Genomic DNA, 25985 nt, shown 5'->3' on the forward strand with positions numbered 1-25985 from the left:
GTTAACCAACTCTTGGTCCCAACACTTTTGTCCAAATGGCATACTCCAATAAAATAAAATAAAATAATAACAACAATAATAACAATAACAATAATATTATTCACCTGATCCCAAAACAAAAAATGGTAACAACAATAATAACAATAATATTAATAACCCAATCATGAAACAATAAATTGTAATAATATTAACAATAAATATAATAACAATATTAATCAACAATCACAAAAAAATAAACAAAAATAATATTAATCACCCAATGACGAAACAATACATAATAATACTACTAATAACAACAATGATATTAATCACCCGATGACAAAACAATAAATAATGATAACTATAATATTAATGATGAAACAATAAATAACAATACTAATAATAACAATAATATTAATCACCCAATGACAAAACAATACATTATAGTAACAATAATAATAATCACCCGATGAGGAAACAATAAGTAATAACACAAATAATAACAATAACAACAATAATATTAATCACCCGATGACAAAACAATAAATAATATTACCAATAATAATAACAATAACATCAATCACCCAATGACAACAAATAAATAATAACACTAATAATAATATAACAATAATATTAATCACGATGACAAAACAATAAATAATAATAACAATAATATTCATCACCCAATGGTGAAACAATATATAATAATAATAATAATAATAACAATAACAATAATATTAATCACCCGATGACAAAACAATAAATAACAATTATATTAATCACCCGGTGACGAAACAATAAATAATAATACTAATACAAACAAAAATGATAGCAATAATATTAATCACCTGACGACGAAACAAGAAATAATAATAACTATAATATTAATCACCCAATGATGAAACAATAAATAATAATAATACTAATATTTTATTCACCCAATGACAAAACAATAAATGATAGTAACAATAATAATAATCACCTGATGAGGAAACAATAAGTAATACAAATAATAATAACAATAACAACAATAATAGTAATCACCCGATGACAAAACAACAAATAATAATACTAATAATAATAACAATAATATTAATCACCCAATGACAAAACAATAAATGTTAATAATAATAATTGTATCATCCAATGACAAAACAATAAACAAAAATAACAAAAATATTAATCACCCGATGACAAAACAATGAATATTGATAATAATATTATTAATCACCCAATTACGGAACAATAAATAATAATAATAACAATAATATAGATAACTCAATGAAGAAACAATAAATATTAATAACACTAATATTAATCACCCAAAGACAAAACAATAAATATGAATAACAATAATAATATTCACCCGATGACGAAACAGTAAATATGACTAACAATAATAATAAACACCAAATGACGAAACAATAAATATGAATAACAATAATAATAATCACCCGATGACGAAACAGGACACGGCGGTGCCCAGAAAGGCGTAGGTGAGAATGGAGCCCAGATTCCTGAAGAAGAGTTTCTGAGAGACAAAAGAAGAAGAAGAAGAAGAAGAAGAAGAAGAAGAAAAAGAAGAAGAAGAAAAAAGACTTTGGTGAGAAAACATTCTTGCAACATTTGAAATAAATTCAGAGAAATGTTCCTACACTTGAGTACAGGCGGATGTATCCACCTGACCTCTTTTATATCTTTATTTATTTATTTATATTACATATTTTATGTGTGTTCCACTGTTACTTTTTTCTCTGTTGTTTTGTGGCCTTATTGTTATAATTGTATTTATATGTATATTTTTATACATTTTATTTTTGTGACATCGTTAGTTTTTCTATTATTTTGTGGACTTTTTATGTTTTTATAATATTATTCACATGTATATTTTATTTTTGTGACATTGTTGCTTTGTTATCTGTTGTTTTGTGTGTGTGGGAGGCGGGGGTGGGGGGGGGGGGAGTTGCATAATCGAACCAGTTTTAGATCAAATATGTGAACATTTGTTTATCTTTACGTGAACTTTAACCCCGTAAACATTACTTGTAAACTGCTTAAAGTCACAGTACTTGTTGGCCGCCATATGCAAAGATGAAGTGGGAGAAAAGGACACAAAATGGACTACACGGTATGTAGTATATACACTATACTAACAAAAGACTACAAATATGGCCGCCCAGTGCAAAGATTACTGGTAGAAAATGTCCAAATAGTCAGTACACAAATGGACTACACGGTATGTAGTATTTACATTACACTAACAAAGGACTACAAAAATGGCTGACCAGTGCAAAGATGACTGGTAGGAAACTACGCAATAGTCAGTACACAAATGGACTACACAATAAGTAATATTTACACTACATTGACAAAGGGCGACAAAAATGGCTGCCCAGTGCAAAGATTACTGGTAGAAAAGGACAACACAATATGTAGTATTTGCACTACACTATAAAGGACTACAAAAATGGCCACCTAGTGCAAAGATGACTGTAGAATATTACGCAATAGTCAGTACACAAATGGACTACACAGTGCGTAATATTTACACTACACAAACAAAGGACTACAAAAATGGCTGCCCAGTGCAAAAATGACTGGTAGAAAAGGACACAATAGTCAGTACACAAATGGACTACACAGTGCGTAATATTTACACTACACTAACAAAGACTACAAAAATGGCTGCCCAGTGCAAAGATTACTGGTAGAAAAGGACAACACAGTATGTAGTATTTGCACTACACTATAAAAGACTACAAAAATGGCCACCTAGTGCAAAGATGACTGGTAGAAAATCACGCAATAGTCAGGACACAAATGGACTACACAATAAGTAGTATTTACACTACACTAACAAAGGGACTACAAAAATGGCTGCCCAGTGCAAAATGACTGGTAGAAAAGGACACAATAGTCAGTACACAAATGGACTACACAGTGCGTAATATTTACACTACACTAACAAAGGACTACAAAAATGGCTGCCCAGTGCAAAGATGACTGGTAGAAAAGGACACAATAGTCAGTACACAAATGGACTACGCAGTGCGTAATATTTACACTACACTAACAAAGGACTACAAAAATGGTCGCTCAGTGCAATAATGACACAATAGTCAGTACACAAATGGACTACAAAGTAAGTAGTATTTACACTACACAAACGAAGGACTACAAAAATGGTCGCTCAGTGCAATAATGACACAATAGTCAGTACACAAATGGACTACACAGTGCGTAATATTTACACTACACTAACAAAGGACTACAAAATGGTCGCTCAGTGCAATAATGACACAATAGTCAGTACACAAATGGACTACACAGTAAGTAGTATTTACACTACACAAACGAAGGACTACAAAAATGGCCAAAGTGGTAGAAAAGGACTGTGATAAAGTGGCGACTTGTCCAGGGTGTACCCCGCTTTCCGCCCGAATGCAGCTGGGATAGGCTCCAGCACCCTCCGCGACCCCAAAAAGGGACAAGCGGTAGAAAATGGATGGATGGTAGAAAAGGAGACATTAGTCAGTACACAAATGGACTACACTCTATGTAGTATTTACACTACACTATCAAAAGGACTACAAAAATGGCCAAAGTCGTAGAAAATTACACAATATTCAGTACATAAATTGACTACGCGGTATGTAGTATTGACACTCCCCCAACAAAGGACTACAAAAATGGCCGCCCAGTGCAAAAATGACTGGTAGAAAATGACACAATAGTCAGTACACAAATGGACTACACAGTAAGTAGTATTTACACTACACTATCAAAAGGACTACAAAAATGGCCAAAGTCGTAGAAAATTACACAATATTCAGTACATAAATTGACTACGCGGTATGTAGTATTGACACTCCCCCAACAAAGGACTACAAAAATGGCCGCCCAGTGCAAAAATGACTGGTAGAAAATGACACAATAGTCAGTACACAAATGGACTACACAGTGCGTAATATTTACACTACACTAACAAAGGACTACAAAAATGGTTGCTCAGTGCAATAATGACTGGTAAAAAATGACACAATAGTCAGTACACAAATGGACTACACAGTGCGTAATATTTACACTACACTAACAAAGGACTACAAAAATGGTTGCTCAATGCAATAATGACTGGTAAAAAATGACACAATAGTCAGTACACAAATGGACTACACAGTAAGTAGTATTTACACTACACTAACGAAGGACTACAAAAATGGCCAAAGTGGTAGAAAAGGACTGTGATGAGATGGCGACTTGTCCAGGGTGTACCCCACTTTCCGCCCGAATGCAGCTGAGATAGGCTCCAGCACCCTCCGCGACACCAAAAAAGGGACAAGCGGTAGGAAATGGATGGATGGTAGAAAAGGAGACATTAGTCAGTACACAAATGGACTACACTCTATGTAGTATTTACACTACACTATCAAAAGGACTACAAAAATGGCCAAAGTCGTAGAAAATTACACAATATTCAGTACATAAATTGACTACACAGTGCGTAATATTTACACTACACTAACAAAGGGCTACAAAAATGGCTGCCCAGTGCAAAGATTACTGGTAGGAAAGGACAACACAGTATGTAGTATTTGCAGTACACTATAAAAGACTACAAAAATGGCCACCTAGTGCAAAGATGACTGGTAGAATATTACGCAATAGTCAGTACACAAATGGACTACACAATGAGTAGCATTTACACTACACTAACAAAGGACTACAAAAATGGCTGCCCAGTGCAAAAATGACTGGTAGAAAAGGACACAATAGTCAGTACACAAATGGACTACACAGTGCGTAATATTTACACTACACTAACAAAGGACTACAAAAATGGCTGCCCAGTGCAAAGATGACTGGTAGAAAAGGACACAATAGTCAGTACACAAATGGACTACACAGTGCGTAATATTTACACTACACTGGCAAAGGACTACAAAAATGGTCGCTCAGTGCAATAATGACTGGTAAAAAAGGACACAATAGTCAGTACACAAATGGACTACACAGTAAGTAGTATTTACACTACACTAACGAAGGACTACAAAAATGGCCAAAGTCGTAGAAAATTACACAATATTCAGTACATAAATTGACTACGCGGTATGTAGTATTGACACTCCCCCAACAAAGGACTACAAAAATGGCCGCTCAGTGCAAAGATGACTGGTAGAAAATTATACAATAGTCAGTACACAAATGGACTACACAGTATGGATTATTTACACTCCACTATCAAAGGACTACAAAAATGGCCGCCCAGTGCAAAGATGACAAACAATAGTTTAGTGTAGATGAGGATGCTGGGTGGAGAGCTCTCACCTTCTTCAGGCTATAACCCGCATGGAAGATGATGGGAGGCAGCAGGATGTTGAAAAACACCTCGGGGTCAAAGGTCACCTGTGCGGGAGCGTCAGGGGTTAGTGGAGCGCAGTAGAAAAGGCGTATTTTCCCGGCTTCACCTTGCGTAACATGTCGTTCTGCTCCACGTTGTGGATGTCGGCCGAGTCGATCTGGCCCTTGAGGGTGAACTCCAACAGCCTGCCGCTGACGTTGAGCACCAGGCTGCTGGTGGGCCGCGTGGCCAGAGAGCAGCTGGGGGGGCTCCTGTTGTGGTAGCTGGTGGCGGGGATGCCGTAGCGCAGGATGACGCCCACCAGCAGCCCTGCAGGACACATGAGGGAGCGTTACAATAACGATCTACAAACCCCGTTTCCATATGAGTTGGGAAATTGTGTTAGATATAAATATAAACGGAATACGATGATTTGCAAATCCTTTTCAACCCATATTCAGTTGAATGCACTACAGAGACAACATATTTGATGTTCAAACTCAAACATTATTATTATTTTTTTTTTTCAAATAATAATTCATTTAGAATTTAGAACACGTGCCAAAGTAGTTGGGAAAGGGCGTGTTCACCACTGTGTTACATCACCATTTCTTTTAACAACACTCAAAAAACATTTGGGAACGGAGGAAACTAATTGTTGAAGCTTTGAAAGTGGAATTTTTTTCCCCATTCTTGTTTTATGTAGAGCTTCAGTCGTTCAACAGTCTCCGCTGTCGTATTTTACGCTTCATAATGCGCCACACATTTTCGATGGGAGACAGGTCTGGACTGCAGGCGGGCCAGGAACGTACCCGCACTCTTTTTTTACGAAGCCACGCTGTTGTAACACATGCTGAATGTGGCTTGGCATTGTTTTGCTGAAATAAGCAGGGGCGTCCATGAAAAAGACGGCATTTAGATGGCAGCATGTGTTGTTCCGAAACCTGTATGTACCTTTCAGCATTAATGGTGCCTTCACAGATGTGTAAGTTACCCATGCCTTGGGCACTAATGCACCCCCATACCATCACAGATGCTGGCTTTGGAACTTTGCGTCGATAACAGTCTGGATAGTTTGCTTCCCCTTTGGTCCGGATGACACAATGTCGAATATTTCCAAAAACAATTTGAAATGTGGACTCGTCAGACCACAGAACACTTTTCCACTTTGCATCAGTCCATCTTAGATGCTCTCGGGCCCAGAGAAGCCGGCGGTGTTTCTGGATGTTGTTGATAAACGGCTTTTGCTTTGCATACTTACAGCTTTAACTTGCACTTACAGATGTAGAGACGAACTGTATTTAGTGACAGTGGTTTTCTGAAGTGTTCCTGAGCCCATGTGGTGATATCCTTTAGAGATTGATGTCAGGTTTTGATACAGCGCCGTCTGAGGGATCGAAGGTCACGGTCATTCAATGTTGGTTTCCGGCCATGCCGCTTACGTGGAGTGATTTCTCCAGATTCTCTGAACCTTTTGATGATATTATGGAGGGTAGATGTTGAAATCCCTAAATTTCTTGCAATTGCACTTTGAGAAACGTTGTTCTTAAACTGTTTGACTATTTGCTCACTCAGTTGTGGACAAAGGGGTGTACCTCGCTCCATCCTTTTTGTGAAGGACTGAGCATTTTTTGGGAAGCTGTTTTTATACCCAATCACGGCACCCACCTGTTCCCAATTAGCCTGCACACCTGTGGGATGTCCCAAATAAGCGTTTGATGAGCATTCCTCAACTTTATCAGTATTTATTGCCACCTTTCCCAACTTCTTTGTCATGTGTTGCTGGCATCAAATTCTAAAGTTAAACATTATTTGCAAAAAAAAATGTTTATCAGTTTGGACATCAAATATGTTGTCTTTGTAGCATATTCAACTGAATATGGGTTGAAAATGATTTGCAAATCATTGTATTTTGTTTATATTTACATCTAACACCATTTCCCAACTCATATGGAAACGGGGTTTGTAGAAGATCAAATCTCGCTTGACATTTACTGGCAATAATGAAGAGCCAAAGCCGCACTGAGATGCTAACAGTTAGCTCTCTGGCCGGATAGCGTCACGCAAGCAAAAATATCAGCAAAATGAGCTGAAAAGGCTAGCATGCTAACAGTACTGTGCTATAATGCTAAAATAGCATTAGCGAAATACCAAAATATGTGACACTGAGTTGTATGTAGTTAAAAAAAATCTAGCCTGCTAATGTTAGCATGCATCAAGTACCACAATATGACTGAGGTGTATACATATAAAATTAGCAATAAAAAATAATCTAGCATACTGTAATGCCCGCGGTGAGAAGGAGTCACACAAACGAGGATGCGCTTTTCAATCGCTTAATTAACAAGCGGTAACTTGCCGGTAGTTCCAAAATAATGCACACACATACACGAGCTGCTGTTAGCCACCTGTTCAAACTCAGGTCCATCAACACGTGGCGCTAACGGCTGAACGGGGACAACAATAGTGGAATATGGGTAACCTTGATCCACTAACTGTCCAGTGCCATCTGGCGAGGCAGGTGCCGCCTCAAACTGGGGAACTTCTCTACCCCTGTAGGGTGCCAAACGGTCTCTAAGCAGAACAACCTTTCGGCCCTTAGGGGACACTGCAACTCTATACACTACTTACCCTACACGGACCGTCCCAATGACTGTCCAACTTGGGGCAAGGTCCTTTTTTTCTTTAGGGCGTGTACACTGACGGAGATAGATATCTACATATATCCATATTTTAGAGTTATTTCTTTCTGTAGTCATATTTGAAACAGCTAGTGTTTTTCCATTTGTTCTCTTTCTGGTTGTCTGCAAGTCAACTGTGTGTGTGTTAACCTTGAAGCTTTGGAATGTAGGAAGTTGGAGTACTTCCTAAATATCTTATCATTAGGAACCTTTAGGAACAAGGAACCTGTATGTCCCATATGGGGAGGGCGGGGGCTGTTTGCGGATTGAAGAAGTAGTCTCCTCCCGTTTGAATGTTAGATCAATTTGGGCATTGCGATTGAAAGGTGTTGTAGGTAGATTGGTCTCCCAAAGCTTTGGAATAAAGTATTTTATATCTTCCTCTGTCTGGGATTGATTTAGAATCAGCTTGTGTCATCGAAAGAACTTGGGAGAGACCAGCAGTTTAAATTCCCCGGTCAAACTCAACAACACCCAGACCAGCTCGCCAGGCCCTTGCTCCGCACGTCATGGTTCCTCTTTTGCCTTAAACCCGCCTTCTCCAACTGGTCTCGCGCAAAGGAGTGTGCTGCTTCCATCCGATCTTGAAACTTCCGAGCGTATTCCAGTCCCGGTTGATCCTCGGGGCTGCCCGGTGGTCTCCCAAACGCCAACTCAGCAGGTGTCCAGATCTCCCAAACCAACATCAGCAGGGCAGTGGTGCAGCTTGTGGAACTTTGAACCGGATGGCCAGCTGCTGCTGCATGCTGCGGTTCAACCGCTCCACTAGTCCATCACTACTGGACTAGTGGAGCTGCTGTTTTTTTGGGCACTAATTGTTCTTCCTCCATTTGTGGTCAGTTTCGCACCTTCTCTCTCGTAATGTCACTCCCTGCGCTTGCACGACCCGCCTCAGCTGCCGCAGCCTCAGCTCTCTCGGCGAGAGCGTACGACGTTACACGCGTGACAGGATGTGACGCATGTAGGAAGGCGGGCTTGTTTTACGTCTCTGTGAGAAGGAGAGACGAGAAGGAGTGAGAAGAGACTGTAGTGTAATGCCCGCAGCTAAAAGCAACTGCGTGAGAATGTATACTCGAATATTACGATAGTCATTTTCTATAATCGCACAGAGACGAACCCGCGATGTATCGTTTATATCGATATATCGCCCAGCCCTACACACAAGTAAACACTCTGCAGGACTGCTTGCATCGCACATGATATCACACACAAGTAAACACTCTGCTGTACTGCTTGTATCGCACATGATATCACACACAAGTAAACACTCAGTAGGACTGCTTGTACCGCACATGATATCACACACAAGTGAACACTCTGCAGGACTGCTTGCATCGCACATGATATCACACACAAGTAAACACTCTGCAGGACTGCTTGCATCGCACATGATATCACACACAAGTAAACACTCTGCAGGACTGCTTGCATCGCACATATCACACACAAGTAAACACTCTGCAGGACTGCTTGCATCGCACATGATATCACACACAAGTAAACACTCTGCTGTACTGCTTGCATCGCACATGATATCACACACAAGTAAACCCTCTGCAGGACTGCTTGTACCGCACATGATATCACACACAAGTAAACACTCTGCAGGACTGCTTGCATCGCACATGATATCACACACAAGTAAACACTCTGCAGGACTGCATGCATCGCACATGATATCACACACAAGTAAACACTCTGCAGGACTGCTTGCATCGCACATGATATCACACACAAGTAAACACTCTGCAGGACTGCTTGCATCGCACATGATATCACACACAAGTAAACACTCTGCAGGACTGCTTGTACCGCACATGATATCAGACACAAGTGAACACTCTGCAGGACTGCTTGCATCGCACATGATATCACACACAAGTAAACACTCAGTAGGACTGCTTGTACCGCACATGATATCACACACAAGTAAACACTCTGCAGGACTGCTTGCATCGCACATGATATCACACACAAGTAAACACTCTGCAGGACTGCTTGCATCGCACATGATATCACACACAAGTAAACACTCAGTAGGACTGCTTGTACCGCACATGATATCACACACAAGTAAACACTCTGCAGGACTGCTTGCATCGCACATGATATCACACACAAGTGAACACTCTGCAGGACTGCTCGCATCGCACATGATATCACACACAAGTAAACACTCTGCAGGACTGCTCGCATCGCACATGATATCACACACAAGTAAACACTCTGCAGGACTGCTTGTATCGCACATGATATCACACACAAGTAAACACTCTGCAGGACTGCTTGCATCGTACATGATATCACACACAAGTAAACACTCTGCAGGACTGCTTGTATCGCACATGATATCACACACAAGTAAACACTCTGCAGGACTGCTTGCATCGCACATGATATCACACACAAGTAAACACTCAGTAGGACTGCTTGTACCGCACATGATATCACACACAAGTAAACACTCAGTAGGACTGCTTGTACCGCACATGATATCACACACAAGTAAACACTCTGCAGGACTGCTTACATCGCACATGATATCACACACAAGTAAACACTCTGCAGGACTGCTTGTATCGCACATGATATCACACACAAGTAAACACTCTGCAGGACTGCTTGCATCGCACATGATATCACACACAAGTAAACACTCAGTAGGACTGCTTGTACCGCACATGATATCACACACAAGTAAACACTCTGCAGGACTGCTTGCATCGCACATGATATCACACACAAGTGAACACTCTGCAGGACTGCTTGCATCGCACATGATATCACACACAAGTAAACACTCTGCAGGACTGCTTGCATCGCACATGATATCACACACAAGTAAACACTCTGCAGGACTGCTTGTATCGCACATGATATCACACACAAGTAAACACTCTGCAGGACTGCTTGCATCGTACATGATATCACACACAAGTAAACACTCTGCAGGACTGCTTGCATCGCACATGATATCTCACACAAGTAAACACTCTGTAGGACTGCTTGTACCGCACATGATATCAGACACAAGTGAACACTCTGCAGGACTGCTTGCATCGCACATGATATCACACACAAGTAAACACTCTGCAGGACTGCTTGTATCGCACATGATATCACACACAAGTAAACACTCTGCAGGACTGCTTACATCGCACATGATATCACACACAAGTAAACACTCTGCAGGACTGCTTACATCGCACATGATATCACACACAAGTAAACACTCTGCAGGACTGCTTGTACCGCACATGATATCACACACAAGTAAACACTCTGCAGGACTGCTTGCATCGCACATGATATCACACACAAGTAAACACTCTGCAGGACTGCTTGCATCGCACATGATATCACACACAAGTAAACACTCTGCAGGACTGCTTGTACCGCACATGATATCAGACACAAGTGAACACTCTGCAGGACTGCTTGCATCGCACATGATATCACACACAAGTAAACACTCAGTAGGACTGCTTGTACCGCACATGATATCACACACAAGTAAACACTCTGCAGGACTGCTTGCATCGCACATGATATCACACACAAGTAAACACTCTGCAGGACTGCTTGCATCGCACATGATATCACACACAAGTAAACACTCAGTAGGACTGCTTGTACCGCACATGATATCACACACAAGTAAACACTCTGCAGGACTGCTTGCATCGCACATGATATCACACACAAGTGAACACTCTGCAGGACTGCTCGCATCGCACATGATATCACACACAAGTAAACACTCTGCAGGACTGCTCGCATCGCACATGATATCACACACAAGTAAACACTCTGCAGGACTGCTTGTATCGCACATGATATCACACACAAGTAAACACTCTGCAGGACTGCTTGCATCGTACATGATATCACACACAAGTAAACACTCTGCAGGACTGCTTGTATCGCACATGATATCACACACAAGTAAACACTCTGCAGGACTGCTTGCATCGCACATGATATCACACACAAGTAAACACTCAGTAGGACTGCTTGTACCGCACATGATATCACACACAAGTAAACACTCAGTAGGACTGCTTGTACCGCACATGATATCACACACAAGTAAACACTCTGCAGGACTGCTTACATCGCACATGATATCACACACAAGTAAACACTCTGCAGGACTGCTTGTATCGCACATGATATCACACACAAGTAAACACTCTGCAGGACTGCTTGCATCGCACATGATATCACACACAAGTAAACACTCAGTAGGACTGCTTGTACCGCACATGATATCACACACAAGTAAACACTCTGCAGGACTGCTTGCATCGCACATGATATCACACACAAGTGAACACTCTGCAGGACTGCTTGCATCGCACATGATATCACACACAAGTAAACACTCTGCAGGACTGCTTGCATCGCACATGATATCACACACAAGTAAACACTCTGCAGGACTGCTTGTATCGCACATGATATCACACACAAGTAAACACTCTGCAGGACTGCTTGCATCGTACATGATATCACACACAAGTAAACACTCTGCAGGACTGCTTGCATCGCACATGATATCTCACACAAGTAAACACTCTGTAGGACTGCTTGTACCGCACATGATATCAGACACAAGTGAACACTCTGCAGGACTGCTTGCATCGCACATGATATCACACACAAGTAAACACTCTGCAGGACTGCTTGTATCGCACATGATATCACACACAAGTAAACACTCTGCAGGACTGCTTGCATCGCACATGATATCACACACAAGTAAACACTCTGCAGGACTGCTTGTATCGCACATGATATCACACACAAGTAAACACTCTGCAGGACTGCTTACATCGCACATGATATCACACACAAGTAAACACTCTGCAGGACTGCTTGTATCGCACATGATATCACACACAAGTAAACACTCTGCAGGACTGCTTGCATCGCACATGATATCACACACAAGTAAACACTCAGTAGGACTGCTTGTACCGCACATGATATCACACACAAGTAAACACTCTGCAGGACTGCTTGCATCGCACATGATATCACACACAAGTGAACACTCTGCAGGACTGCTTGCATCGCACATGATATCACACACAAGTAAACACTCTGCAGGACTGCTTGCATCGCACATGATATCACACACAAGTAAACACTCTGCAGGACTGCTTGTATCGCACATGATATCACACACAAGTAAACACTCTGCAGGACTGCTTGCATCGTACATGATATCACACACAAGTAAACACTCTGTAGGACTGCTTGTACCGCACATGATATCAGACACAAGTGAACACTCTGCAGGACTGCTTGCATCGCACATGATATCACACACAAGTAAACACTCTGCAGGACTGCTTGTATCGCACATGATATCACACACAAGTAAACACTCTGCAGGACTGCTTGCATCGCACATGATATCACACACAAGTAAACACTCTGCAGGACTGCTTGTATCGCACATGATATCACACACAAGTAAACACTCTGCAGGACTGCTTGCATCGTACATGATATCACACACAAGTAAACACTCTGCAGGACTGCTTGCATCGCACATGATATCTCACACAAGTAAACACTCTGCAGGACTGCTTGTACCGCACATGATATCAGACACAAGTGAACACTCTGCAGGACTGCTTGCATCGCACATGATATCAGACACAAGTGAACACTCTGCAGGACTGCTTGCATCGCACATGATATCACACACAAGTAAACACTCTGCAGGACTGCTTGTATCGCACATGATATCACACACAAGTAAACACTCTGCAGGACTGCTTACATCGCACATGATATCACACACAAGTAAACACTCTGCAGGACTGCTTACATCGCACATGATATCACACACAAGTAAACACTCTGCAGGACTGCTTGTACCGCACATGATATCACACACAAGTAAACACTCTGCAGGACTGCTTGCATCGCACATGATATCACACACAAGTAAACACTCTGCAGGACTGCTTGCATCGCACATGATATCACACACAAGTAAACACTCTGCAGGACTGCTTGTACCGCACATGATATCAGACACAAGTGAACACTCTGCAGGACTGCTTGCATCGCACATGATATCACACACAAGTAAACACTCAGTAGGACTGCTTGTACCGCACATGATATCACACACAAGTAAACACTCTGCAGGACTGCTTGCATCGCACATGATATCACACACAAGTAAACACTCTGCAGGACTGCTTGCATCGCACATGATATCACACACAAGTAAACACTCAGTAGGACTGCTTGTACCGCACATGATATCACACACAAGTAAACACTCTGCAGGACTGCTTGCATCGCACATGATATCACACACAAGTGAACACTCTGCAGGACTGCTCGCATCGCACATGATATCACACACAAGTAAACACTCTGCAGGACTGCTCGCATCGCACATGATATCACACACAAGTAAACACTCTGCAGGACTGCTTGTATCGCACATGATATCACACACAAGTAAACACTCTGCAGGACTGCTTGCATCGTACATGATATCACACACAAGTAAACACTCTGCAGGACTGCTTGTATCGCACATGATATCACACACAAGTAAACACTCTGCAGGACTGCTTGCATCGCACATGATATCACACACAAGTAAACACTCAGTAGGACTGCTTGTACCGCACATGATATCACACACAAGTAAACACTCAGTAGGACTGCTTGTACCGCACATGATATCACACACAAGTAAACACTCTGCAGGACTGCTTACATCGCACATGATATCACACACAAGTAAACACTCTGCAGGACTGCTTGTATCGCACATGATATCACACACAAGTAAACACTCTGCAGGACTGCTTGCATCGCACATGATATCACACACAAGTAAACACTCAGTAGGACTGCTTGTACCGCACATGATATCACACACAAGTAAACACTCTGCAGGACTGCTTGCATCGCACATGATATCACACACAAGTGAACACTCTGCAGGACTGCTTGCATCGCACATGATATCACACACAAGTAAACACTCTGCAGGACTGCTTGCATCGCACATGATATCACACACAAGTAAACACTCTGCAGGACTGCTTGTATCGCACATGATATCACACACAAGTAAACACTCTGCAGGACTGCTTGCATCGTACATGATATCACACACAAGTAAACACTCTGCAGGACTGCTTGCATCGCACATGATATCTCACACAAGTAAACACTCTGTAGGACTGCTTGTACCGCACATGATATCAGACACAAGTGAACACTCTGCAGGACTGCTTGCATCGCACATGATATCACACACAAGTAAACACTCTGCAGGACTGCTTGTATCGCACATGATATCACACACAAGTAAACACTCTGCAGGACTGCTTGCATCGCACATGATATCACACACAAGTAAACACTCTGCAGGACTGCTTGTATCGCACATGATATCACACACAAGTAAACACTCTGCAGGACTGCTTACATCGCACATGATATCACACACAAGTAAACACTCTGCAGGACTGCTTGTATCGCACATGATATCACACACAAGTAAACACTCTGCAGGACTGCTTGCATCGCACATGATATCACACACAAGTAAACACTCAGTAGGACTGCTTGTACCGCACATGATATCACACACAAGTAAACACTCTGCAGGACTGCTTGCATCGCACATGATATCACACACAAGTGAACACTCTGCAGGACTGCTTGCATCGCACATGATATCACACACAAGTAAACACTCTGCAGGACTGCTTGCATCGCACATGATATCACACACAAGTAAACACTCTGCAGGACTGCTTGTATCGCACATGATATCACACACAAGTAAACACTCTGCAGGACTGCTTGCATCGTACATGATATCACACACAAGTAAACACTCTGTAGGACTGCTTGTACCGCACATGATATCAGACACAAGTGAACACTCTGCAGGACTGCTTGCATCGCACATGATATCACACACAAGTAAACACTCTGCAGGACTGCTTGTATCGCACATGATATCACACACAAGTAAACACTCTGCAGGACTGCTTGCATCGCACATGATATCACACACAAGTAAACACTCTGCAGGACTGCTTGTATCGCACATGATATCACACACAAGTAAACACTCTGCAGGACTGCTTGCATCGTACATGATATCACACACAAGTAAACACTCTGCAGGACTGCTTGCATCGCACATGATATCTCACACAAGTAAACACTCTGCAGGACTGCTTGTACCGCACATGATATCAGACACAAGTGAACACTCTGCAGGACTGCTTGCATCGCACATGATATCACACACAAGTAAACACGCTGCAGGACTGCTTGCATCGCACATGATATCACACACAAGTAAACACTCAGTAGGACTGCTTGTACTGCACATGATATCACACACAAGTAAACACTCTGCAGGACTGCTTGTATCGCACATGATATCACACACAAGTAAACACTCTTCAGGACTGCTTGTATCGCACATGATATCACACACAAGTAAACACTCTGCAGGACTGCTTGTACCGCACATGATATCACACACAAGTAAACACTCTGCAGGACTGCTTGTACTGCACATGATATCACACACAAGTAAACACTCTGCAGGACTGCTTGTATCGCACATGATATCACACACAAGTAAACACTCTGCAGGACTGCTTGTATCGCACATGATATCACACACAAGTAAACACTCTGCAGGACTGCTTGTACCGCACATGATATCACACACAAGTAAACACTCTTCAGGACTGCTTGTACCGCACATGATATCACACACAAGTAAACACTCAGTAGGACTGCTTGTACTGCACATGATATCACACACAAGTAAACACTCTGCAGGACTGCTTGTATCGCACATGATATCACACACAAGTAAACACTCAGTAGGACTGCTTGTACCGCACATGATATCACACACAAGTAAACACTCAGTAGGACTGGTTGTATCGCACATGATATCACACACAAGTAAACACTCTGCAGGACTGCTTGCATCGGACATGATATCACATACAAGTAAACACTCAGTAGGACTGCTTGTATCGCACATGATATCACACACAAGTAAACACTCTGCAGGACTGCTTGAATCGCACATGATATCATACACAAGTAAACACTCAGTAGGACTGCTTGCATCGCACATGATATCACACACAAGCAAACACTCTGCAGGACTGCTTGTACCGCACATGATATCACACACAGGTAAACACTCAGTAGGACTGGTTGTACCGCACATGATATCACACACAAGTAAACACGCTGCAGGACTGCCTGTATCACACATGATATCACACACAAGTAAACACTCAGTAGGACTGCTTGTACCGCACATGATATCACACACAAGTAAACACTCTGCAGGACTGCTTGCATCGCACATGATATCACACACAAGTAAACACTCTGCAGGACTGCTTGTACCGCACATGATATCACACACAAGTAAACACTCTGCAGGACTGCTTGTACCGCACATGATATCACACACAAGTGAACACTCTGCAGGACTGCTTGCATCGCACATGATATCACACACAAGTAAACACTCTGCAGGACTGCTTGTACCGCACATGATATCAGACACAAGTAAACACTCTGCAGGACTGCTTGCATCGCACATGATATCACACACAAGTGAACACTCTGCAGGACTGCTTGCATCGCACATGATATCACACACAAGTAAACACTCAGTAGGACTGCTTGCATCGCACATGATATCACACACAAGTAAACACTCTGCAGGACTGCTTGCATCGCACATGATATCACACACAAGTAAACACTCTGCTGTACTGCTTGCATCACACATGATATCACACACAAGTAAACCCTCTGCAGGACTGCTTGTACCGCACATGATATCACACACAAGTAAACACTCTGCAGGACTGCTTGCATCGCACATGATATCACACACAAGTAAACACTCTGCAGGACTGCTTGTACCGCACATGATATCAGACACAAGTGAACACTCTGCAGGACTGCTTGCATCGCACATGATATCACACACAAGTAAACACTCTGCTGTACTGCTTGCATCACACATGATATCACACACAAGTAAACCCTCTGCAGGACTGCTTGTACCGCACATGATATCACACACAAGTGAACACTCTGCTGTACTGCTTGCATCACACATGATATCACACACAAGTAAACACTCTGCAGGACTGCTTGTACCGCACATGATATCACACACAAGTGAACACTCTGCAGGACTGCTTGCATCGCACATGATATCACACACAAGTAAACACTCTGCAGGACTGCTTGTACCGCACATGATATCACACACAAGTGAACACTCTGCAGGACTGCTTGTACCGCACATGATATCAGACACAAGTAAACACTCTGCAGGACTGCTTGCATCGCACATGATATCACACACAAGTGAACACTCTGCAGGACTGCTTGCATCGCACATGATATCACACACAAGTAAACACTCAGTAGGACTGCTTGCATCGCACATGATATCACACACAAGTGAACACTCTGCAGGACTGCTTGCATCGCACATGATATCACACACAAGTAAACACTCTGCAGGACTGCTTGTACCGCACATGATATCAGACACAAGTGAACACTCTGCAGGACTGCTTGCATCGCACATGATATCACACACAAGTAAACACTCTGCTGTACTGCTTGCATCACACATGATATCACACACAAGTAAACACTCTGCTGTACTGCTTGCATCACACATGATATCACACACAAGTAAACCCTCTGCAGGACTGCTTGTACCGCACATGATATCACACACAAGTGAACACTCTGCTGTACTGCTTGCATCACACATGATATCACACACAAGTAAACCCTCTGCAGGACTGCTTGTACCGCACATGATATCACACACAAGTAAACACGCTGCAGGACTGCTTGCATCGCACATGATATCACACACAAGTGAACACTCTGCAGGACTGCTTGCATCGCACATGATATCACACACAAGTAAACACTCTGCAGGACTGCTTGCATCGCACATGATATCACACACAAGTAAACCCTCTGCAGGACTGCTTGTACCGCACATGATATCACACACAAGTAAACACTCAGTAGGACTGATTGTATCGCACATGATATCACACACAAATAAACACTCAGTAGGACTGCTTGTACCGCACATGATATCAGGCTATCACACATATTACATGCAAGCACATATCATCACATGCTTGTTTTTTTTTTTTTAATGATAACAGATCAGTATCAGATTGTTGCCCAACCTCTGTTCTATGCTTATCATCACACCTATTTGACGTCAAGAAGTTAAAGAAAGTCAAGAAAATGTGGAGTCAGCACTCATGTGAGAAGACTTTCTGGCACATTCTGGCACATTCTGGCACATTTGTGTGGAATTGTTGTCCAGAAGCCTCTTCCACACCAAACTCTTCCCACTGAAGGCCACAAACTGACAAATTAAAGGATGAAGGAGCCCGGTATCGGGCTGCAGAATATTTTTTTTTCTTTTTTTATTAAATCAACATAAAAAACACAAGATACACTTACAATGAGTGCACCAACCCAAAAAACCTCAATTTTTCATGACAAAAAAAAAAGAAAAAAGAATGATCTAGAACAGGGGTGTCAGACTCAAGTACAGAGTGGGCCAAAATTTAAAACTGAACAAAGCCGCGGGCCGAGGTTGAACAAATTAATCTTTTAATAGGGACTCAAACAAGTTTTTCATTGAATATTGAACAAGCAAGGCCTATATAACTTTATAGTGACATGCAAAATTGAGTTTGAAATAATAATATTAATAATTAAAAAAATATCAATGGCATATCAAATCAAATTTAAATAAAATTTGAATGCCTCTTTTGTATTTGCAGCCTTCTGAGGTAAATATTAACATGAACTTTTTCCAGAGGCTAATTCATTTGAAAATAAAATCATGAATAAATCAACCATTCAGGCCTTTTTACTGCTCAGTTAAAGTCGGGGCTCAGATGGGTGGGGTTAGGGGGTGTATATTGTAGCGGTCCGGAGAGTGTTAGTGCTGCAAGGGGTTCTGGGTATTTGTTAAGTTGTGTTCATGTTGTGTTATGGTGCAGATCAGGGGTGCCCATTACGTCGATCGCGAGCTACCAGTCGACCGCGGGGGGTGTGTCAGTCGATCTCGAGCCAGGCTTTTAAAAAAAAAATAGACCTAAAAATTAGTGATCATCAATCTTCACCAAGACGTCACTTAAATGACATTCACGGTACCGGAGGGTCTTGGGAGATGACGCTGGCTGCTGCAAGATCATTATTATGAAAATATGACCGAGAGGAAGGCGAGAAACACTTTTTATTTCAACAGACTCTCGCCCCGTACCTTCCGTCAAAACTCTAAAGGCCGACTGCACATTTCCTATCTTCACAATAAAAGCCCTGCTTCATGCTGCCTGCGCTAACTAAATACAGAGTCTGGGAAAACTGGCGTGCACAAGCGATCCCTCAGAAAGCTGGCGTGCACATCACTTGTGCACGCCAGCTTTCCGAGACTCTTATTTTGTTAGCGCAGGCAGCATGAAGCAGGGCTTTTATTGTGAAGATAGGAAATGTGCAGTCGGCCTTTAGAGTTTTGACGGAAGGGACGGCGCGAAAGTCTGTTGAAATAAAAAGTGTTTCTCGCCCTCCTCTCTGTCATTTTTTCATAATAAAGAACCGGCAGCAGCCAGCGTCATCTCACTAGACCCTCGGGTGCCGTGAATGTCAATCAAGCAAGCTACGGAATTTGCCGCCAATGTTTTTCTTGTAAAGTGTATGGAAGCTGGATGAATTAGATGCCAAAAACCAACCACTTTCATGTGGTATTGTACAGAAAGGACAACTTTTTTTCTCCTCCATTTGAAAATGTGGGCGTTATCATCATTACTGTCTGATTCCAATCAATGCAAGTCATCAGAATCAGGTAATACACCAACTTATATTCTTGTCTTTGTGAAAGAAAGACATCTATATGTGTTACACATGCTTGTATTATCATTAAACACATTTAACTTGTTTACAAAAATGTCTCTTTCATAAATAAATAAATATAAATGATATATATAAATGAGGTAGATCCCCTCGAGTTGGTCAATTGAAAAGTAGCTCGCCTGCAGAAAAAGTGTGGGCGCCCCTGGTGCAGATGTTCTCCCGAAATGTGTTGGTCATTCTTGTTTGGTGTGGGTTCACAGTGTGGCGCATATTTGCAACAGTGTTAAAGTTGTTTATATGGCCACCCTCAGTGTGACCTGTATGCTGTTGATCAAGTATGCCTTGCATTTACTTACATGTGTGTAGAAGCCACATATATTACGTGACTGGGCCGTCACGCTGTTTGTGAGGAGGAAAAACAGACTTGACAGGTTGTAGGGGACACTAAAGGCAGTGCGTTTAAGGCACACCCCCAATGTTGTTGTCCGGGTGGAATTAGGGAGAATGGTTGCACCGGGAGATTTTCGGGAGGGGCACTGAAATTCGAGAGTCTACCGGGAAATCGGGGAATGCGGTGTTACAGCAGGGAAACCAAGAGCTACTTCTTGGGTACTGATTAATGCGAAGGGCTACCAGTTTGATACACACTTAAATAAATTGCCAGAAATAGCCAATTTGCTCAATTTACCTTTAATAAATAAATCTATATACTGTATATTAAAAAAAAAAAAGCGTATTTCTGTCTGTCATTCCGTCATACAGTTTTTTTCCTTTTACGGAACGTTTTTTGTAGAGAATAAATGATGAAAAAAAACACTTAATTGAACGGTTTAAAAGAGGAGAAAACACGAAAAAAATTAAAATTAAATTTTGAAACATAGTTTATCTTCAATTTCGACTCTTTAAAATTCAAAATTCAACTGAAAAAAATGACTAGAAAAACTAACTAATTCAAATCTTTTTAAAAAAAATTAAAATAATTTATGGAACATCCTTCGTAATTTTCCTGATTAAGACTAATTTTAGAATTTTGATGACGTGTGAATGTTGTCTGTCTATCTGTGTTGGCCCTGCGATGAGGTGGCGACTTGTCCAGGGTGTACCCCGCCTTCCGCCCGATTGTAGCTGAGATAGGCGCCAGCGCCCCCCGCGACCCCAAAGGGAATAAGCGTTAGAAAATGGATGGATGGATATTTTAAATAGGTTAAAATCCAATCTGCACTTTGTTAGAATATGTAACAAATAGGACTAAGCTATATTTCTAACAAAGACAAATCATTATTACTTCTAGATTTTCCAGAACAAAAACTTTAAAAGAAATTCAAAAGACTTTGAAATAAGATTTAAATTAAATTCTACAGATTTTCTAAATTTGCCAGAATATTTTTGGGGAATTTTAATCCTAAATTTGAAGAAATATTCCACAAATATTCTTCGTCGAAAAAAACGAAGCTAAAATGAAGAATTAAATTAGAATGTATTTATTATTCTTTACAATAAAAAAATAAATCTACTTGAACATTGATTTAAATTGTCAAGAAAGAAGAGGAAGGAATTTAAAAGGTAAAAAAGGTATATGTTTTTAAAAATCCATCCATCCATCATCTTCCGCTTATCCGAGGTCGGGTCGCGGGGGCAGCAGCCTAAGCAGGGAAGCCGAGACTTCCCTATCTCCAGCCACTTCGTCTAGCTCTTCCCGGGGGATCCCGAGGCGTTCCCAGGCCAGACATAGTCTTCCCAACGTGTCCTGGGTCTTCCCCGTGGCCTCCTACCAGCTGGACGTGCCCTAAACACATCCCTAGGGAGGCGTTCGGGTGGCATCCTGACCAGATGCCCGAACCACCTCATCTGGCTCCTCTCGATGTGGAGGAGCAGCGGTCATGACCCAAAGCTCATGACCATAGGTGAGGATGGGAACGTAGATCGACCGGTAAATTGAGAGCTTTGCCTTCCGGCTCAGCTCCTTCTTCACCACAACGGATCGATACAACGTCCGCATTACTGAAGACGCCGCACCGATCCGCCTGTCGATCTCACGATCCACTCTTCCCCCACTCGTGAACAAGACTCCTAGGTACTTGAACTCCTCCACTTGGGGCAGTTTAAAAATCCTAAAAACATTTTTAAGGTTGTATTTTTTCTTTATAATTGTTTTTCTAAAAGTTATAAGAAGAAAAGTAAAAAAAAATAAATGAATTTATTTATTTAAACAAGTGAAGACCAAGTCTTTAAGTGAAGTGAAGTGAAGTGAATTACATTTATATAGCGCTTTTCTCTAGTGACTCAAAGCGCTTTACATAGTGAATCCCAATATCTAAGTTACATTTAAACCAGTGTGGGTGGCACTGGGAGCACGTGGGTAAACTGTCTTGCCCAAGGACACAACGGCAGTGACTAGGATGGCGGAAGCGGGAATCGAACATGGAACCCTCAAGTTGCTGGTACGGCCACTAAACCAACCGGGCTATGTCGCCGAGGGGATATTAAAATTTTCAGCACAATCCCATTAAAGATCAGGACAAAACAGGATCAAACATTACAGGGAGACAGAACGGGATCAAACATTATAGGGAGACAGAACAGGATCAAACATTACAGGGAGACAGAACGGGATCAAACATTATAGGGAGACAGAACAGGATCAAACATTACAGGGAGACAGAACAGGATCAACCATTACAGGGAGACAGAACAGGATCAAACATTACAGGGAGACAGAACAGGATCAAACATTATAGGGAGACAGAACAGGATCAAACATTACAGGGAGACAGAACGGGATCAAACATTACAGGGAGACAGAACGGGATCAAACATTATAGGGAGACAGAACAGAATCAAACATTATAGGGAGACAGAACAGGATCAAACATTACAGGGAGACAGAACGGGATCAAACATTATAGGGACACAGAACAGGATCAAACATTACAGGGAGACAGAACGGGATCAAACATTATAGGGACACAGAACAGGATCAAACATTACAGGGAGACAGAACAGGATCAAACATTATAGGGAGACAGAACAGGATCAAACATTACAGGGAGACAGAACAGGATCAAACATTATAGGGAGACAGAACAGGATCAAACATTACAGGGAGACAGAACGGGATCAAACATTATAGGGAGACAGAACAGGATAAAAAATTACAGGGAGACAGAACAGGATCAAACATTACAGGGAGACAGAACAGGATCAAACATTATAGGGAGACAGAACAGGATCAAACATTACAGGGAGACAGAACGGGATCAAACATTATAGGGAGACAGAACAGGATCAAACATTACAGGGAGACAGAACAGGATCAAACTCTGAGGCCAAATTCTGAGAAAAAAAAAGTGTCTGGGGGCCGGTTTATCTAGTTTTAGGAAAACTAATACAAAACCCTCACAAAAAAGTCTGATTGAATGCTAAAAATGTTATGACAGTCCGCCTTAAAAACAGAACGGAATTGATGTTTTTCTATGAACGATAAAACCATAAATATTGAGAACATATGAACGTCACACCCGCTCTCAATCGACATATTTTCTTGGATTTTCAAATTCTATTTGAGTTTTGTCTCTCTTAGAATTAAAAATGTCGAACAAAGCGAGACCAGCTTGCTAGTAAATAAATACAATTTTAAAAAATAGAGGCAGCTCACTGGTAAGTGCTGCTATTTGAGCTATTTTTAGAACAGGCCTAGTGGGCGACTCATCTGGTCCTTACGGGCTACCGCGTTGGTGACCCCTGGTCTAGATGGTCCTCATGTGTGTCCTAGATGAGACTTGAGGGTCCTAATGAGTGGAGTGCTAACTAATGAGATGAAGATGGCGGCTGCAGTGCACGCTAGTACCGTAGATCATGGCCAGTCCGGTCTCGTGCAGGAAGCGGACGGTGCGGTGCTTGAAGAGCCAGATGGTGAGGATGGTGAGGGTGAGGAGCAGGATGAAGGTGAGAAGGTTGACGCTGTCCTGGCGGTGACTTTCCTCCGCTTCCTTCTCCGTCGCCGCCTCCTGCGCCCCGGCGGACGCCGCCATCGTCACCATCATCATCACCGCCGCCGCCATCATCTTCGTCACCGTCGTGGTCGTCGAGGGCTCGTCCATGACTCGGAGAAGCTGCGCGCGCACACCGGCTCCTTCTTTGTACGCCATGTCAGCGCGGGAGACTACGCACCGCCGCTTCAAAGACACACGGTGGGCGGCGTGAGGGGCGGGGCTTGGTGAGTCGGCGGGGGCGGGGGCATGTAGACACGCCCCCATGCACGAGAGGCCATCTGAGTCACTGTCCCGAGGTTTGTTTTTTTGATAAAGATGTGATTTTTGGTTTTGCACCGTATGAACAAAAATTTGAAAAGGAATTCTACCTTTGCAACCTCATTATTTTATTGGCTAAGTTTTATATTCATAAATGTAAGTTTCTTAATACAAGTCCTATCTTTTGTGCCTTTAAAAAAGATCTGGAACTTTACATTAAAACGCTCTCTACCTCTAACAACAAAAAAGCTGTGAAAACGATGATGTTGTGTTCCAAATTTAAGTTGTTTGATGAATCTGAATAAGCCTACGGCTTTGCATTTTGTTTATTATATAAATATATATTTTTGTATTCTATTTTTATTATTTTGAACTTACAACCCCCTGGCGCTGTTTTGTACTGTTTTCATAATGTTTTATATTGTTGTTTGACTTATTGTTGTTGAAATTTATGAATAAACCTTTAAAAAAAAAATTTAAAAAAAGAACGAAAATAAAGTGGTCCTCGTGTGAAACTGGAAAAAAAAAAAAAAAAAAAAAAAAAAAAAGGTTTGTTTTTTGATGACATTGCACCGGAGACCGCTTCCAAAACAGGAAGTGGATTTTTTTTTGGTCCCCTGGTAGAGGAAACGGTCTGGGGTCAAAGGTCACGACGCCGGCTGAGTCAGCACATTCTTTTTAATCTCTCAGGTGTGTAACATTTTAGCATCTGGGTTAGCAACTCTACCATAGTTACGTGAGCTACATGCTAACATTACATTTGAACATGCAAAGATA

General features: G+C 41.8%; 1 protein-coding gene across 1 annotated transcript in view; it reads right to left on the reverse strand.

The window, feature by feature from the left end:
- The window catches only part of slc9a7 (solute carrier family 9 member 7), a 66390-nt gene extending 41161 nt beyond the window's left edge, over positions 1–25229 (reverse strand). The window contains exons 1-4 of the mRNA XM_061887947.1: positions 24806–25229; positions 5445–5647; positions 5305–5382; positions 1434–1510 (exon numbers count right to left, since the gene is read on the reverse strand). Coding sequence (XP_061743931.1) covers positions 1434–1510; positions 5305–5382; positions 5445–5647; positions 24806–25214 — 767 coding nt within the window. The 5' untranslated portion in view covers positions 25215–25229. The remainder of the gene's footprint in view (positions 1–1433; positions 1511–5304; positions 5383–5444; positions 5648–24805) is intronic.
- Between the last annotated feature and the right edge of the window lie 756 nt (positions 25230–25985).

This window comes from Nerophis ophidion, linkage group LG26, assembly GCF_033978795.1.
Source record: "Nerophis ophidion isolate RoL-2023_Sa linkage group LG26, RoL_Noph_v1.0, whole genome shotgun sequence".
Lineage (NCBI taxonomy): Eukaryota > Metazoa > Chordata > Actinopteri > Syngnathiformes > Syngnathidae > Nerophis > Nerophis ophidion.